General features: G+C 49.0%; 1 protein-coding gene across 1 annotated transcript in view; it reads left to right on the forward strand.

Moving 5' to 3' along the window:
• Positions 1 to 279: 279 nt before the first annotated feature.
• AQP1 (aquaporin 1 (Colton blood group)) overlaps positions 280 to 17308 on the forward strand; it is a 44488-nt gene continuing 27459 nt past the window's right edge. The window contains exon 1 of the mRNA XM_084859442.1: positions 280 to 811. Within this exon, the coding sequence (XP_084715568.1) occupies positions 425 to 811 (387 nt within the window). The 5' untranslated portion in view covers positions 280 to 424. The remainder of the gene's footprint in view (positions 812 to 17308) is intronic.

The raw sequence follows: 17308 nt of genomic DNA on the forward strand, positions 1-17308 counted from the left end.
GATTGCTCGGTTAAGAAGGATTTCTTCAAAAGCTTTTAAGAAGAACAGCACAGCAGCAACACAGTTCAGACCAGAGTTTGCAGAGGAGTGGAAGTTGTCAGGGCGGGGAAGCCGGTGAAAGGGGGGGGGGAACTGGCAGGCAACGAGTGGTGCCTTGCATCAGTACAACAGAGTCAGCATCTCTCTGACGATGCTCTTTCCTCCTTTTGTAGAACACCCTTTCCCTCCTCCAGACCACCCAAAGCCCTATAAATAATTGGAGCTCTCCCTTTCTTTCTCACTCTTCAGTCAGGAAGCCTGTTGAGAAAGAAAGTGGTGGGTGATAAGAGAAAGAGAGGGAGGGAGGGAGACAGAGGGAGAGAAGGATTTAAGGACATACAAGGAGGAGAAGAAGGAGAAGGAGAAGGAGAAGGAGAAGGAGAAGATGGCTAGCGAATTCAAGAAGAAGATGTTCTGGAGAGCAGTGGTGGCCGAGTTTTTTGCCATGATCCTCTTCATTTTCATCAGCATTGGCTCGGCACTGGGCATCCAGTTCTCTGTGCCGCTCAACTCGACCAAGACCCCCACCCAAGACAACGTGAAAGTCTCGCTGGCCTTTGGGCTGGCCATCGCCACCATGGCCCAAAGCGTGGGCCACATCAGCGGCGCCCACTTGAACCCGGCCGTGACTGTGGGCCTTCTGCTCAGCTGCCAAATCAGCATCCTCCGGGCCATCATGTACATTGTGGCCCAGTGCTTGGGGGCTATCGTGGCCACAGCGATTTTGTTGGGAATCACCTCCTCGAGATCAACCAACCTCGGGCTCAACACGGTAAGAGGACAGTCAAGGTTTTCTCCTCTCTTTCTCTTCCTGTGTTGTGTATGTGCTAAAACAAACAAAACAAAACAAGTTGTAAAACCAGTAGCCCTGCTCCTCTGAACATTATATTGACATTAACAAAGTCCAATTGCCCCAGTTATATTGGGCGTGATCTTTAGCACATTGAGGTGGGAAACCAATTATTTGGCCCGTTGGTGTCATTGAAGCCATGAAGTCTCTTCTCGATGTATGGAGTGGAGCCTGTGTGCTCTCTTCCAAGCTATAGTTGAATTATGCAATGGCAAACTGGGCATGCAAGTTTGAAGGAAGCCCAGGGGTGGCTCTTCTTCTTCCTCTCCTTCCTCTTCTTCTTCCTCTTCTTCTTTCTTCGTCCAGCCTGACTTCTGTGCTTTAAGCAACTGCGTGAAATGTGTTCTAGCTAGGAAGCAAAAGAAGCCAGGGGTGCCCTGCCTGCAATGATTGTTGTAGGAGAGGGCATTTAAGGAGAAGCATCTTGTCATTGCTAGGGAGAGAGAAGCTGCAGTGGCTGAAAATTCCCTCCTTTACAAAAGTGTTCCAAATACCAGAGCTCCGGGTCGCCCTAGCTGGAATTTTGGCTTGTCATCACACGGCTGTTAATGGCACAGGAGTGCCCTGCCAGAATAAAGTTGGCAGCCCTGTTCTCTTCATCTCCTTTTCTGGATCAGCTTTGTAATGGGAGTGGGATGGGATGGAAGTAAAATGAGGGACCCCCTGAACAGCATCTTAAGGATGCATGAAGAGCATGTTAAGGGGAATCCTTCTATTTCCACATTTTATATACCACTACTCCTGTGCTGTAAAGAGCTGTGTGTCAGGCAGGAATTCAACAGGTAAGCATTTCTTATCCTTGCCTTTTTGTACCAGGGGAAACTTTACCTGTTGATTTTCTATCTATCCTGAAGTTCCTAAAGACACAGGAACCAAGAAACAAAAAGGGTGTCACCTCTCGTTTTTTAGGCATTGGTTAAGATGGTTTGGGATTTAATGGATTCATTACTATTACAGGCGAGAAGAACTAAGAACTTGCTAGATGCGTTGATACAACTGTGGACAGTTTGAGTTGCATTATTCCAGCACATACATACACTGAGATTATCAGCAGCCAGCCAGGCTGTATCAGTTCTTACCTTCTCTAGCTGTGAGTCTCTTACACTGCAGATACTTATAGTTATGAAAGCTGTTTGGATGCCTGTTTGGGATGTTTGCATGGGCTACTTCAACTTTAAGAGTTGCACAGATGGGAGAATTATGCCAGATGCAGTTTCATCTAGCTCAGTGCAGTAACGGAAGAAAGCTGGCCCCTCCAGTTCTTCACATTTATGTTTTTACAAGGGAGAGCTGCAACAAAATGTTGCAGTATATCCTCAACCCAGAACAGGGGTGCTCCTGTTCTGCGTGCCAGCCAGCAATGCCTTCCTCCTGGATATTGCCACCTGTTAGGGCAATCTTCCCCAACCTGGTGCCTTCTAGATGTTTGGGACTTTAACTCCGTTCATTCCAAGCAAGCATGGCCAATGGTTAGGAATGCTGGGAACTGTACTCCAAAAGGGCACCAGGTTGGGGAAAGCTGTGTTAGGGGCTCAAACAAGCCAATTTTCTGACACACCCTCAGTTTTCCATTTTTTGTTTCCACTGAAACTCAACATTCCTTGATTCCTAAATCTATTGCCGGGGGGCGGGGGAGCAAATCTTGGGGGTTCCCCTGAGAATGCTGATCTCTGCCTCTTGTTTCTGACTTGCTCTGTTTGGGCTCTGTAGGTGGAGTTTGCTATTAGAGAGAGTGGCAGTTCTTGTCTTTGGGTTCCCAGACAGTCCTGTGCAGATTCAAATGTACAAAGCTATCCCTGTTTACACTGTTGTGTTTTGCAGCTAGCATTGCCAGTTCTGTGGCCTGCAAAAGGGAGAAGGATCCGTGCAAAGCCCTGAGTCCAGCTAGACCTATGCACACGCAGGACTAGAACCCCAGGCTAGTAATCACTATTAACCAGGTTTGGGGCTCCAATCAAAAGCTTGGAATGTGCTCTGAGGCCCAGGCCACATGGTGCTGCTGTGAGCACTAGATTCTCTGTTCCCTTCACAGCACATGGCCCCTGGGCAGCATACACTGTAGCCCTCATGGTGTGGCCACCGCAGCTCCTGCCGCTGCTGCTACTGCCACTGCACCACTGACATCCGCGGAAGCGGTGGCCAAATCCACCGCCGATTTGCTGCAGAAAATTGATTGAAAATTGCTGACCCCCCTGCCCCCCGCTGGAGGCAGCAGGAGTAGGGGTGTACAGATTTTTAAAAATCCATTCCGTGGGTTGTCAGTCACCTTTCATTCCATCTTGCGCTCATTGGCGGAATTGGATTTTTTCCAGTTTCCTGAATTTGTGCAAATTCTGTGTAGCCTGAGAGCTGGTGTGGTCGTGTAGTGGTTCGAGTGCTAGACTGGGAGCTGGGAGATCCAGGTTCTAGTCCCCACCTGGCCATGGAAGCTCACTGGGTGACTTTGGGCCAGTCACAGACTCTCGGCCCAACCTGCCTCACAGGGTTGTTGCGAGGATAAAATGGAGAGGAGGAGGCATATGTACACCACTTTGGGTTACTTGGAGGAAAAAAGGCAGGATAGAAATGTAATAAATGATAAATAAATAAATAAATAAATTCACCTTTGCGTAAATGCACAAATCCCCCCCCACACACACACAAATCCTTCCCAAAATGCGTATTTTGATGCTTTAGCCTATGGGGAAATGTGTATTTTTGGCCCGTGTTTTTTATGTTACATATTTTTCTATCACGCGTAAAATTCTGGAAACTAAAAAAAACACACAGTTTGGCAAGTCTGCAGAATCCGTGCAACCCGGGAAAAGCTGGTCTGCTTTGGAATCCGGGAGGCAGAATCATAGAAATCCAAAGTCATTTCATTCTGTTGTGGATTTCTCTGACATCACTAAGTAGAAGTGCAGCCCATGGGGTCTGTGTGTGTGTGTGTGTGTGTGCGCGTGTGCATGCAGTAGAGACAAAAAAAAATAGTCTCCAGACCTCCTGAATCTATGGAGGGTTAACAGCTGCTTCTTTCTTGCATGCTTTTGGGGCAGGGTAGCCAGACATGAGACTGTTTACCTTACTTTAAAGCCACTGGTGAGGCAAGGGGTTGGAGGCAATACTCTGCCACCGCTGAGTGACTGCTGAGGTAGAAGGGATCCCCACAGACACACACACACGATCTCCCCAGACAGCTTTTTCATCTTCAAGAAGAAAGACATAGGAACAGAGGGAGTTCATTATATGGACTCCGGCCACTGGGTCATCTATTTCAATACTGTTTACACTGAGGACCAAAAGATACAGTCATTTAAATCCATATCTCGCTGTTAAGGTGTTTTTTTGTTTTTTTTTAAATTACAGTAGTAATGCGGCGGGGGGGGGGGCTATCCAGATCTTAAAAGCCCCCTTACTCCACCCAGGGTCCTGATCCAGACCTCCCTCCATCTGTTTACACTAGAGCAAAAATGAAAAGAAGACATAGCTGTTACGCACAGATTTTAAATTCATGTCTGTGTTGGCCCTGGTTGGCAGTGACTCAAGGATTCTTTCCTAGCCCTACCTGGGGATGCTGGGGATTTATTTATTTATTTATTTGTAACACTTACCTACCACCTAAAATCTGTAAGTGGATATAGTAAAATCTCAACAGGATTGAACCGGGGAGTTTCTGCATGCAAAGCAGGCGCTCTACCACTAAGCCACAACCCCTCCCCTACATTCCCAGTATCTTTTTACCCATGGCTTAAAAAAAAAGCCTTTTGGGGAGGTCGATTTTCAGCTGTAAGTGGATGGGAGGGAAGGTTAAAGACCCCCTCCCCGCCCCCCATTCTTTCGTTCAGATGCAGCCTGCCTTGGGCTGCTGTGTGTTTAAAAACCAGCTCACCTACGGCTAAGATCACAAGACTCCAGCTAATGTGCAGTTTGCGTTTGACCCTTAGAGAGCTCTTCCGAAAATTGTAGAGTCGGGTGGTTCCAGCCGTCCCGTCCGACCGTCTGATGTTTGGCCAGAGCATCGGTGGTGCACAACACAACTCCTGCCTTCGGCTGTTTAAACATTGACCCTGGCTTGAATGAGTCCCAAAAATCCATGGTGACTGCAGTCATAAACATCTGGTTGGTGTTGCAGGAAATCCTGACAGAGGGAAGCCACGTGTGGAGGGAGACTGGCTTCCTTAGGGGCAGAGGCAGTAGAGCTGCTGGGCAATTCCAGCCCCTGGATTTAATGGCCTTATGCCCTGGGGCCCCTTTAGACACTCTTTTTTTATTACTTCAGTTGTGAAACACACAACTAATATTTCTCCCCGTGCTCCGCTCCCCACACCCGCTTTCACTGCTCTACAATTTGCTTCTGCATTCTTGATACACGAGAGCAATGACAGCAGCAAAGCCGGCACAGATAAAAAAAGATACTCTGAGCATGTGGTTTTTCTGTGAACCGCCCGCCCAGAGAGCTTCGGCTCTTGGGCGGTATAGAAATAAAATAAATAAAATAAAATAAAAATACATGTGCGGTTTTGCATTTTAAACTCACATAGCAGTGCAAGCCTCTGCATGTTTAGACAGAAAAAATAGCTGGGGCATGCTGGCTGGCCTGGGGCATGCTGGGAGTTGCAGGACTTCTTGCTGGCTGGGGCATGCTGGGAGTTGCAGGTCTTCTTTTGCTGTCTAAACATGCAGAGGGCTGCACCCTCAATCGTGACTACAGGAATAAAATGGCCGTTGCTTCTGCTGCACGGATGCCCTCATCAACTACTGCTATCTTGGTGGTTACTGGGGTCCCCCCCCAGGGCTGCAGGTCCCCTGACCTGGGACCCAAGTTCCAACCCTAACTGCCCCACTAGGCAAAGGCTCCCAATTCTAGCCTCCCTGGGTTCAAGCTTCACAGAAACACATAGCCAGCAATCAGGAGCCTGTAAGGGTCTGTGCATGAGGACCAGAGGATCGATTAGACACTAGTCCTCAGGAGATGGCCCAGAGCTCCATGGTAGACCACCTGCTTTGCACACAGGATGTCCCATGGCTGATGATCCTTGATCATGGCGCAAGGATGGGGAAAGAGCTGGGCCAAAGGTCTGGAGGAGGCACTTCTGGTCAGAGTAGACCGGCCTTCTGCAAGCCCTGCAGATGTTTTCAATGACAACACCCATTATCCCCATTCATCACCCAGGCTGGCTGGGGCTGATGGGAGGTGCAGTCCAAAAGCATCTGGCAAGCCCCAAGTTGGAGGAGGCTGTACTAGATAAGACTGGGTTAGACAAAGCTGAGGCTGGCAGCTCCGATTTCGCTGGGGCTGTGAATCCGTTCTCGGCTTCAGACAGAACCAGCCAGAACGCTAAGTGAGCCATCCACAGTACTGAACCTATTTTGGGGATAGGGTTCAGCACCTTGGATGGCTCCTCTGGGTTCTGGCTGGTTCTGACTGAAACCCAGAATGGATTCACAGCCCCACTGAAATCGGAGCCACCAGTCTTCACTGAATCCGTGTGCTCCAACCAGGGCTGGCATCCAGGGTAGGCATGGTCGGGCACTTGCCGAGAGCCCCCGCAGGGGCCCACAGGCAAGAGCTCCTCCCCTTCACCCTTGCAACCTGCTTGTTCACCTGCCTCTCTTTCTGGGCGAGACAACGGTGGTGGTGAGAAGGTGGGAGAGATGCCTACCTGCTCACTGGCTCCCTGCCTGCCAAGCAAGCAAGCGGGAGGAATCCTGTGGCAGCCGGCATTTCGGCAGGCTCCCTGAAGAGCCTCCTTGCCCCCTGGCATGACGGGGCAGCCTTAAGAGCCAGCGTGGTGTAGTGGCAAGAGTGCTGGACTAGGAGCTGGGAGATCGGGGTTCTAGTCCGCACTCGGCCATGGACGCTCACTGGGTGACTTTGGGCCAGTCACACACTCTCAGCCCAACCCACCTCACAGGGTTGTCGTTGTGAGGATGAAATGGAGAGGAGGAGGATAACGTAAGCCGCCTTGTGTTCCTTGCAAGAGGAAAAAAGGTGGGGTATAAATGCAATGATAATAAAAAAAATTAACCAGGTGGGGCCGCAGTGCAGCGGCAGCAGAAAAGGGGTGGGCGGTGGAGCGAGTGCTCTCCCGGCTCATGCTGTTTGGGGACAGGGTTCTGCACCTCGGATAGCTCCCTTAGAGTTCTGGCTGGTTCTGACTGAAACCCAGAATGGATTCGCAGCCCCACTGAAATCGGAGGCCCCAGCCTCCACTGGCTAGACGGACCCATGGTCTCTGATTCAGTGTAAGGGAGCTTCCTGGGCTCACCCGCAAAAGGAGGAACAGGCTGGGGTGGACATTTCGAACACCATTCTCAGCAACTGAGATCCTGTGCAGTGTGGTGGTTAGAGTGTTGGATAGGGACCCTACAATCTGGCACCCAGGCCCCACTCAGCTATGACGCTCACTTTGGGTCAGTCGCTGCCGCTTAAGTGTGCTGCTGTGCTATCACCTTTCCTGGTTTGAAAAATGGTATTAATGTTCATGTCAATACAAATCATATTCAGAACCTGCTGGGGAAAATGTGCTACCCCTGGTGTCAGAAGCAGTAGCTTAGGCAAAAGAGACAGTGAGACGTGATTCTATGATTCTATGTAGTGGTTAGAGTGTCGGACTGGGACTCTGGAGATCCGGGTTCTAGTCCCCATGTGGACCATGAAGCTCACTGGGTGACTTTGGGCCAGTCACTGACTCTCAGCCTAACCTACCTCACAGGGTTGTTGTGAGGATACACTGGAGAGGAGAAGGGCCATGTCAGCTGCCTTGGGCTCCTTGCAAGAGGGGAAAAGGCAGGATAGAAATGTGATAACGATAATGATGTGGGTTTAATGTCCTATATATTTTAAATTGTTTTACTGCATGCTGTTTGGTTTTAATTTTTGTGAACCTCCCAGAGAGCTTCGGCTATTGGGCGGTGTAGAAATGAAATACATACATACATACATACATAATGATAATGCTGATAATAATGAACAAAGACTGAGATGTAACGATACCGTTGAAGTCAACCCTTCTTTATAGACCTCTCAGGGAGCCGTTTGCTCAGCCCAGCATCGGGCAAAGTGTGCATCTCTCAAAGCTCTATCTCCTTAGCGTGGTTTCCTGTTTAAGGTGATAACTGGGCCCCTCCTAGGAGTGGAGCCTGTGTTACGGGGACCCGCCCTGCCATGAGGACCACAACACTCAGAGAGCCCAGTGTAGAACTCACGATTAAGCCAAGTGTGTTCCTGACACAAAGATAACTGGAGGCTCCATCTCGGACATCCAGTTGCGTTTTTCTCCCATGGGCGTCATTTGCCATGTCATTGCTTAAGGCCTTGTTTGCTGTAGCACTTCTCTTTTGGTTATGCCGGGGTTTGCTTGTGATGCCACCCCTTCGTATATTTTCGATTGTGGCCTTCAAGAAGTTGTTGGACCGCCACTCCCATCAACCCTAGCCATCAGAGCCAGTGGGCAGGCATGCCGGGAGCTGCAATCCAACCAACGGAGGCTGGTGTCTCCGATTTCAATGGGGCTGTGACTCTGCTCTGGGTTTCAGCCAGAACCAGTCACGACTCTGTGGGAGCTATCCAAAGCGCTGAGCCCAGTCCCTCAAATAGGTTCAGCAACTTGGATAGCTCCTTTGGAGTTCTGACTGAAACCCAGAGCGGAGTTACAGTCCCACAGAAATTGGAGTCACCAGCCTTCACTGCGTTCAAGAGCACTGAGAGAGACAAAAGTTGGCCACCCCTGTATTAAATCCTGTTCATGGAGAAATGGCGGGCCTGGAGCTCCCCTTGCAGAAGATGCGTCAGGGTGATGCTGCTGCTGCTACTGAAGTTAATAATATACCTTAGAACATCTCTCTCATAAATCCTCCTTTTACGCAGCTTGCAGCTGTGGATTCCTTGTTCCATGTGTACCCAAGGGTGCTAGGGAGAGGTTTCTGTAGCTCAGTGACCACAGAGCATGGGAAGGACAGTGGTTTATGTCCACATAAGCTTCCCTCTGGGGCTAAGAGCAGCTGGGGTGGTGGTGTGGTGTCAGTTTTCATCATGATGACCCCGAACACAGCAGTTAATCCCCTTCCCGCATGCTGTGGTCTTAACCATGTTCCCATTCTACGATAGCTATTTAAAAACTTTAAAATAAGACTCTCAGGGTGCAAGCCTTTGCATATTTAGACAGAAAAAGGTCCTACAACTCCTGGCCTCTCAGGTGCAAGCCTTTGCATATTTAGACAGAAAAAGGTCCTACAACTCCCGGCCTCTCAGGGTGCAAGCCTTTGCGTGTTTAGACAGAAAAAGGTCCTACAACTCCCAGCCTCTCAGGGTGCAAGCCTTTGCATATTTAGACAGAAAAAGGTCCTACAACTCCTGGCCTCTCAGGGTGCAAGCCTTTGCAAGTTTAGACAGAAAAAGGTCCTACAACTCCCGGCCTCTCAAGGTGCAAGCCTTTGCGTGTTTAGACAGAAAAAGGTCCTACAACTCCCGGCCTCTCAGGGTGCAAGCTTTTGCGTGTTTAGACAGAAAAAGGTCCTACAACTCCCGGCCTCTCAGGGTACACGCCTTTGCGTGTTTAGACAAAAAAAGGTCCTACAACTCCCGGCCTCTCAGGGTGCAAGCCTTTGCATGTTTAGACAGAAAAAGGTCCCACAACTCCCGGCCTCTCAGGGTGCAAGCCTTTGCGTGTTTAGACAGAAAAAGGTCCCACAACTCCCGGCCTCTCAGGGTGCAAGCCTTTGCGTGTTTAGACAGAAAAAGGTCCTACAACTCCCGGCCTCTCAGGGTGCAAGCCTTTGTGTGTTTAGACAGAAAAAGGTCCTACAACTCCCGGCCTCTCAGGGTGCAAGCCTTTGTGTGTTTAGACAGAAAAAGGTCCTACAACTCCCAGCCTCTCAGGGTGCAAGCCTTTGCGTGTTTAGACAGAAAAAGGTCCTACAACTCCCGGCCTCTCAGGGTGCAAGCCTTTGCGTGTTTAGACAGAAAAAGGTCCTACAACTCCCAGCCTCTCAGGGTGCAAGCCTTTGCGTGTTTAGACAGAAAAAGGTCCTACAACTCCCGGCCTCTCAGGGTGCAAGCCTTTGCGTGTTTAGACAGAAAAAGGTCCTACAACTCCCGGCCTCTCAGGGTGCAAGCCTTTGCGTGTTTAGACAGAAAAAGGTCCCACAACTCCCGGCCTCTCAGGGTGCAAGCCTTTGCGTGTTTAGACAGAAAAAGGTCCTACAACTCCCGGCCTCTCAGGGTGCAAGCCTTTGTGTGTTTAGACAGAAAAAGGTCCCACAACTCCCGGCCTCTCAGGGTGCAAGCCTTTGCGTGTTTAGACAGAAAAAGGTCCCACAACTCCTGGCCTCTCAGGGTGCAAGCCTTTGCGTGTTTAGACAGAAAATGGTCCTACAACTCCTGGCCTCTCAGGGTGCAAGCCTTTGTGTGTTTAGACAGAAAAAGGTCCTACAACTCCCGGCCTCTCAGGGTGCAAGCCTTTGCAAGTTTAGACAGAAAAAGGTCCTACAACTCCCAGCCTCTCAGGGTACACGCCTTTGCGTGTTTAGACAAAAAAAGGTCCTACAACTCCCGGCCTCTCAGGGTGCAAGTCTTTGCGTGTTTAGACAGAAAAAGGTCCTACAACTCCCGGCCTTTCAGGGTGCAAGCCTTTGCAAGTTTAGACAGAAAAAGGTCCTACAACTCCCGGCCTCTCAGGGTGCAAGCCTTTGCTAGTTTAGACAGAAAAAAGTCCTACAACTCCTAGCATTCACCAGCCAGCACAGCTGGGAGCCTGTGGGACTTTTTTTTTCCTGTCCAAAAACATGTATAGGATTGCGCCCTTAATTGCTTTCACAACATTAATGTAATGTATATCTTGACCCCATACCTTGGAGACCTGCTGCCTGCCAGTCAATGCAGACAAAGTTGGGCTTTTCAATGTAGACAAAGCTGGGCTTTTAAAAGCCCAGCACTTTGGGCTTTTATCCATCTGCCATTTTTAGTGATGTTCTTTTATTGTCAACAGTTTTTGTTATTGTTATTGTTGTTGAAAAGCTGCCTGGATTGTAAGCCACCCTGGAAATTTTTAAACAAAAGGCTAACAAGTTCTTTAATTCTGTAAGTAAATCAACAGATGGCAAAGTGCTCGGATTCAGTATAAGGCAGCCACATATGTTCACACTGAATCAAAGTTACGACAAATGCCTTTGCATCTTGGCCTTAAACCCGGTGCCCTTCATGTGTTCCGATGTTCTTGCAAAGCATGTGTGGGAACATGCTGAGCATGCAGGAGTTTCTCTAAGTGCAAGAATAACACAGAGCTATTAAACCAGCCTGTGAGACTGAAGGCCTATTTATGCAGCCATATGGTGATTGTTGGGGGGAGGAAGGCTTCACATGCTGCCTCCCACTTGCTGCGTGCAGGATCCATTGGCCAGAGTCATTTTTTTTCTGTTGCTTGCCAATCCATACCAAAAGAGAACTCTAGCACATAGTGGTGGTCTGACTCACCATGAACTATGTACTGGCCGCTATGCACTGGCCATTATTCATGGAGGACTTCCATGGTAGCCATAGGAAAATACTTTTTCAAGTATTTTCCCCATGGTCACCTTGGCAGTCCTGTGAATAGACCTTTGAGTGAGGTCTGATTTGAACCCATATCATGCACTTTCCTAGACGTTAGGATTCTGTGCATTCACCACCTCAGCCTGGGTTGAATTCACTGCCAGGCAAACCCCTCCATGACTCTGTGGGGGAAAGCCTGTAGCTCGAACGATCTACAACCCTGCGTGCGCAAGGTCCCAGTTTCCAGCCAAAAGGGGTTGTTGTAATGTTTGGTGTTCTTGGGCATAAACAGAACACTCCAATACAAGGTTGCAAAGACAGCTTTTACTGAGTGAGTCACAATACAAACTTACATTCCCCCTCTTACAGTATCAGGTGAGTCCTTGTATACCAATCAGGGTAACACTCAAATGAGTCCCCCCATACAACACAACCAAATCCAAACACATATAATTACAGATGTCAGGTAGGGCACTGGAAGATCTTTGCCAGTAAGCCCAGGGAGTTGCCAGGGGGAGCAAGCAGTAGTGGACTAGGTGGACCATTGGCTTGACTGACTCAAGTTGAAGACAAATGTAATTCAGGAGACAGATGTAATTCAGAAGACAGATGTAATTCAGAAGAAAACTTGCAGCATTGTGAAGGACCTGCAAAGTCCAGCAAACTGTACCTTGATACAGGTCTTTCTTGCCCTTCTTGTCTTGCTCGCCTTCCTGCTAGTACTGCCTCATCATCAGGTTGGGAAATTTAGCATCCCTTAGCTGATGCTGAGCGCCTGAAACAGGAGGGAAAGGTGCTGCTGTCTTCTCAGGTACCCAGCTGGAGAGAGCGTCATGTCCCTATCAGAGGAGGAGGTGCAGACTGCAATAACACCTGAGCAGGTATCCAAAAAACCCTGCCTTGTACCAGGCCACTCTATTTCCCCATCTCTTAGGACTGGCAGTGGGTCTCCAGTGTAGTGGAACAAGGGCTTGCAAGGAAGCAGCACTGGCAGGTTTTTATTAGCAGGGACACTGACGTCATTCACTCCACCCCCCCCCCGAATCCCCCATTCCCTCTCAGCTTATGTATGTCACAGTGGTCTGGTCTTGAATGGGCAATTAAGATTCATTTGCATTGCCAAAGACCTGCCCCTGGTGCTGGAGATGAAAACTGCCAGAACTGGTTTGTTGGTATGGATCAACACAGGTGCCTGCATTCTTGGACTCTCCTCGGAGGTGTGTCTATATGGGGACTGCCGTGATGAGTGCCTGCATGCCAAAATTCACCATGACACCTCTGCTCCAGGCTCTTGGCAGAGGTCTTTCCCATCACTTATGACCTGACTATTTAAGTGGAGATGGCAGGGATTGAACCTGGGATCTTCAGGGGGCAAGCAGGCAATGCAGGCTGGTAGCTCTGTTGTCACTATAGGGATGTACGAAAGTGACTTACCTGTTCGCGGATTACGTTCGGTGGGGGAGGAGGCGCTCCGTTCCTCCGCCCGGAATCCTTGAACGGCTGGCTGTGCTCCGCGGCAGCTCTGCGGAGCAGCCGGCCAGGCCCAGCCAGGCCAGAGCCGTCCGCAGCCGGATTTCCGGCCGTGGAGGGCTCTGGGTAAAAACAAAACAAAAACCACCACGTACGCAAATGGCGGCAGCTACGGCCGCCGCCATTTGCGTTCCTTCTTTTTGGCCGTCTTAATCTACGTAAATGTTTACGTAGACTATGACAGCGAAAATAAAGGGGAACGCAAATAGCGTAGCGGGCACTATTTGCATCCCTTTTTCATTCACCGTTTTAGCCTATGTAAATATTTATGCAGGCTAAAACGGCGAATCAAAAGGGGACGCAAATAGCGCCCGCTACAATATTTGCATTCCCCTTGATTTTCGCCATCATAGTCTACGTAAATATTTACGTAGATTAAGACGGTAAAAAGAAGGAACGCAAATGGCGGCGGCTGAAGCCGCCGCCATTTGCGTACACTTTTTTTTTTTTAAACCCACCCAACCATGATAGGCTACGTAAATCTTTACGTAGCCTATCACGTCTTTTTTTTTTTTTTTTACACAAGCTTGGAAATGGCGGGGGTGGCAGCCGGTCGGAAGACCAGCTGCCGCAGCTGCTGCCGCCGAAGCTGCCGCCGGAGCCGCCGCCACCCGGAAGATCTGCCACAGGTAAGTCTTGTCCCGGTGGGATCCGTGGGGGGGCGGGGGTGGCAGGCCGTTCCGCCACGGAGTTCGGGGGGCTGAATGCACTGGCATTCGGCCTAACCGAGATCCATGGCGGAATTCTCTGACATCTCTAGTTGTCAGTGGGGCTGTGAATTTACTCTGGGTTTCAGTCAGAACCATTCAGAACTTTGGATAGCTCCTTTAGAGTCCTGACTGGTTCTGAGTGTAAACCCAGAATGGATTCCCGACCCCACTGAAATCAGAGCCACCAGACTCTACTGCAAGCAGGCACCTACCACTGAACTATGGCCCCTGCCCAGGTGAGTGAGTCAGTGAGTGGGACAAGAATGTCAGTGCTCTGTTGGATTTGCTGGTTTGCTAGAGACATTAATATCATTATTAATATCAATACAGAGGTGATGTGTCATGAGCTCCCCCTTCCTTTATATTATGTCTGTCTTCAGCCTCTATATTTCACATAGAGAAATATAGTAGGCTGAAATCCTACTTTCTCAGGACCAAACCCCACTAAAAACACAGAGGTTCGCTTCCAAGTCAATGTGGTGAGGTTCTGGGTGGGATACCTAAGCCAGCTTCCATCCCATCAACCTGAAGGAGCGCAGGATCGAGCTCTTGCTGATGGAGGCTTGCTCATTCCCTCCAAAACCACCACAGCAGAGAAGTAGCCTATGCAGCAGAAAAGTAGACCGCAAGGGCCCAGACGCCCAGGGACGTAGCTTCCCGAAAACAGCTGACCTGACTGACAGCGGCTATTAAAGATGTGTGGTCTGCTTTCCAAGGGTGTTGGCGTATGGATTCCCCAGGCTGCACTCTCACTCCTCATTAAAAACTCCAGTGCTCTGGGTTTCCTCAGGATCAAGACAGCGGGGCGGGGGGGGGGGCGAGGGGAATTGCAAGCAGTTGTGTGAGGGAATTATTTTCTCCAAACGTCTTGCTCCTTTGAGGGAAATACTTTAAATCTTGCTCCGCTGGGGTAATGCTGATTGGGAATGGCTGGTTGCCCACAAGAGCTGTACAAGGCAACTTCCAGGAAGCCAAAGGGAATAGGAGAGCGGCAGTGGGGAGACACGTGTGAGTGTGAATCCCTCCCTGTGGAATTCAGCTCATATTGTCGACACGTTTGGCTTTGCTTGTATTTTCTCAGATCTTTGGCTTCAGGAGCCTCTGAATTATCTTCAAATGTCATGTGAGGTGAACATTTGGGGACAAACTATGAGAGCTGTGTACAGAATCCCCCTTTAAAACATTTCCAATTCTTAGCATCAGGATTGATGCCAGCACCCAGTATCCTTGACCAGCTGCTGGGGCCCCAATGCCCTGGCATGATCCACTGCTGACTAGTGATGTAAAATTTCCAGAAATTTTGAAGCCATGGGGAAAAATGGCTTTCCCCCCCCCCTCAGGGTTGTTGTTGTTGTTGAAAGAAATGGAAATTGGGAAAAATTAAAAAATAAGCAATTCTTAGGTTTGTTAGTGCTCTTTCAGATCAAAACCCACTTTGTTACTTTAGGACAGCCTCCCCCAACTGGTGCCCTTCAGATATTTTGGACTGCAACTCCCATCAGCCTTGAAAAACAGCAACCACTTTTACCATCTTCCGGTTGCTGCCATCTTGGTTTCTGACGATGCCCCACAAGTTGACTTTGGTCATGTCATGGGATGGGAAAAAATGGCCGCAGACATCTGGTGACCTCCATTTCGTTCATACAACAATGCCGTAGAAATCAACTCAGCCTCTGGGGCATTTGTCAGGGAGAAAATGGCCACTGCCTGGGGCCATCTCTACCCATAAGGTAAGCCCTCCAGCCCGGCCCCCCTGAAACATAGGGAACCACCAGGTGGCATCTTGCTGAGGGCCGCCTCAGTCCTGGAGCCAGGACAGACAACACATTATGTTAAATGTCTTTTGAATATGTGTTTGTGTGTTTTTTAAAATCACAGCTAGAGGCCCCCTGATCCAAGTTGGGATCGTGGTGTACATGAAGAGGGGTTAACTCCCACATCTTCTCTCCCACATCTCAATCACAATGAAAAAACCCCCTCAGAAGGGGGTATTCTCCCTTGGAGGGAAGCTGCTTGGGTCCATCTAGTCCAGCATTCTGTTCACAGGCAACTGATTGGCCACTGTGTGAAGCCCACAGGCAGGACACGAGTGCAACAGCACCCTCCCACCCATGTTCCCCGGCAACTGGTGTACCTGGGCATACTGCCTCTGATATTGGAACTAGCATATACCCATCGGCACTAGTAGCCACAAATAGGCTTCTCCTCCATGCGATTAGGGAGCCCTGTAGTTGCAATTAAAAAACAAACCCCTCACGCATCTGAAAACACATTTCACATGATGTGTAGTTTGGCTGTGCCTGAAACTCTTGGATTCCCGACAAAATTCCTCATATCGTTCACCTAAGGAGAAAACCCTGACATTTGCTTTTGATTTCAATGTGGGCGAAATTTCCTTTCTGGAGAGATGGAAGAAGCGCGGGGGGGGGATGGGGTTGGAAAAGAGAGGGCTTGCAGGACAGAGTGGTTGGAGAAGGGAAGGGGTCTTGCCATCTGCATTATTAGTGCACCGAGGCACAAACAGAAAGATGAAAGAAAAAAGCATTCCCTGGGGAGAGAAAACACGGTTCCAATTAGCTCACGGCATGGAGCTTGCAGCTCCATACCTGAATAGAGAATGTCAGGCTCTCACCCTACCTCCTCCGCCCCCCCCCCTCTGTTCTGTGACTGCACTCCTCCAATCCACTCTATATTTATCCTGTTTCTAACTGTATTATTAACTGTCCCTGGAGCCTTAAAATTTCCACAGACGTGCAGGAACATAAGAATATAAGAACTGCTGTGCTGGATCTGGTCCAAAATATCTGGTCAAATACCTCAAGGAAGCTAAAAGGCAGGGTTTGAGGAGGGAAGCCCCTTACCTGTAAGTGGGGATGGGTGAACATGTGATGTTTGAACTTGTTGAGGTTCTCTGAATTCTTCTTTGAAGCTCGCTTCTCCTCATTTGCATTCCCAAACATGAGTGTCCTTTTTTTTCCGATCGGGAAAAATGCACAGTTTTTAAAAGTGCACATTTTTTAAAATGGAAATAATGCACATTTTTAAAATGGAAATAATAATGTGTGTTTTTCCGAATCAAAAATGTGCATGTTTGGAAGCACAGTCTTGCGCAAGTGCAACTTTCAAATGTGAACGCAAGTTCAGGAAATTGTGAAAAATTCCCGAGAATGGCGTTTCTGCTTGCACTTGTGTTTGGGGCTGTGAACGGGACATATTCACATAACTGTGAACAGGAACAAAAGTCTACATTCTTTTTTGTAGGTGGTTGCCAGCAGAGATATTTGTGTCTGAATCTGGAGGTTATGTTATACAATAGATACAATGTATTTTAAAATATAAGTACATCCATTTGTAAACTCATTTAAACACTGGATGGAACATAGAGGTTTTAAGTTGCGTTTCAGAAATATTTGGTGGGGGGCTTTGATGGGTCATTTCTAGGAAAGAAGTTCCGCAGCTGGGTTGTCACCATTGAAAAAGCCCTGTTCATCTTGCCTCTTTAGGAGATGGCATAGAGAATGGGTCCTTCCACGACATTCAGGATGGTTCATGTAGGAGAAAGTACTCTTTGAGATACTCCAGACCCAGGCTTTACAGCAGGGATGTGGAACCTTCAGAGCCTCCTTTGATTCCTCCAATGGGTGGGGCTTGGCCTCAAACCTCCACTCC

This window comes from Heloderma suspectum, chromosome 5, assembly GCF_057233095.1.
Source record: "Heloderma suspectum isolate Gila_16-S chromosome 5, 16-S_ref, whole genome shotgun sequence".
Lineage (NCBI taxonomy): Eukaryota > Metazoa > Chordata > Lepidosauria > Squamata > Helodermatidae > Heloderma > Heloderma suspectum.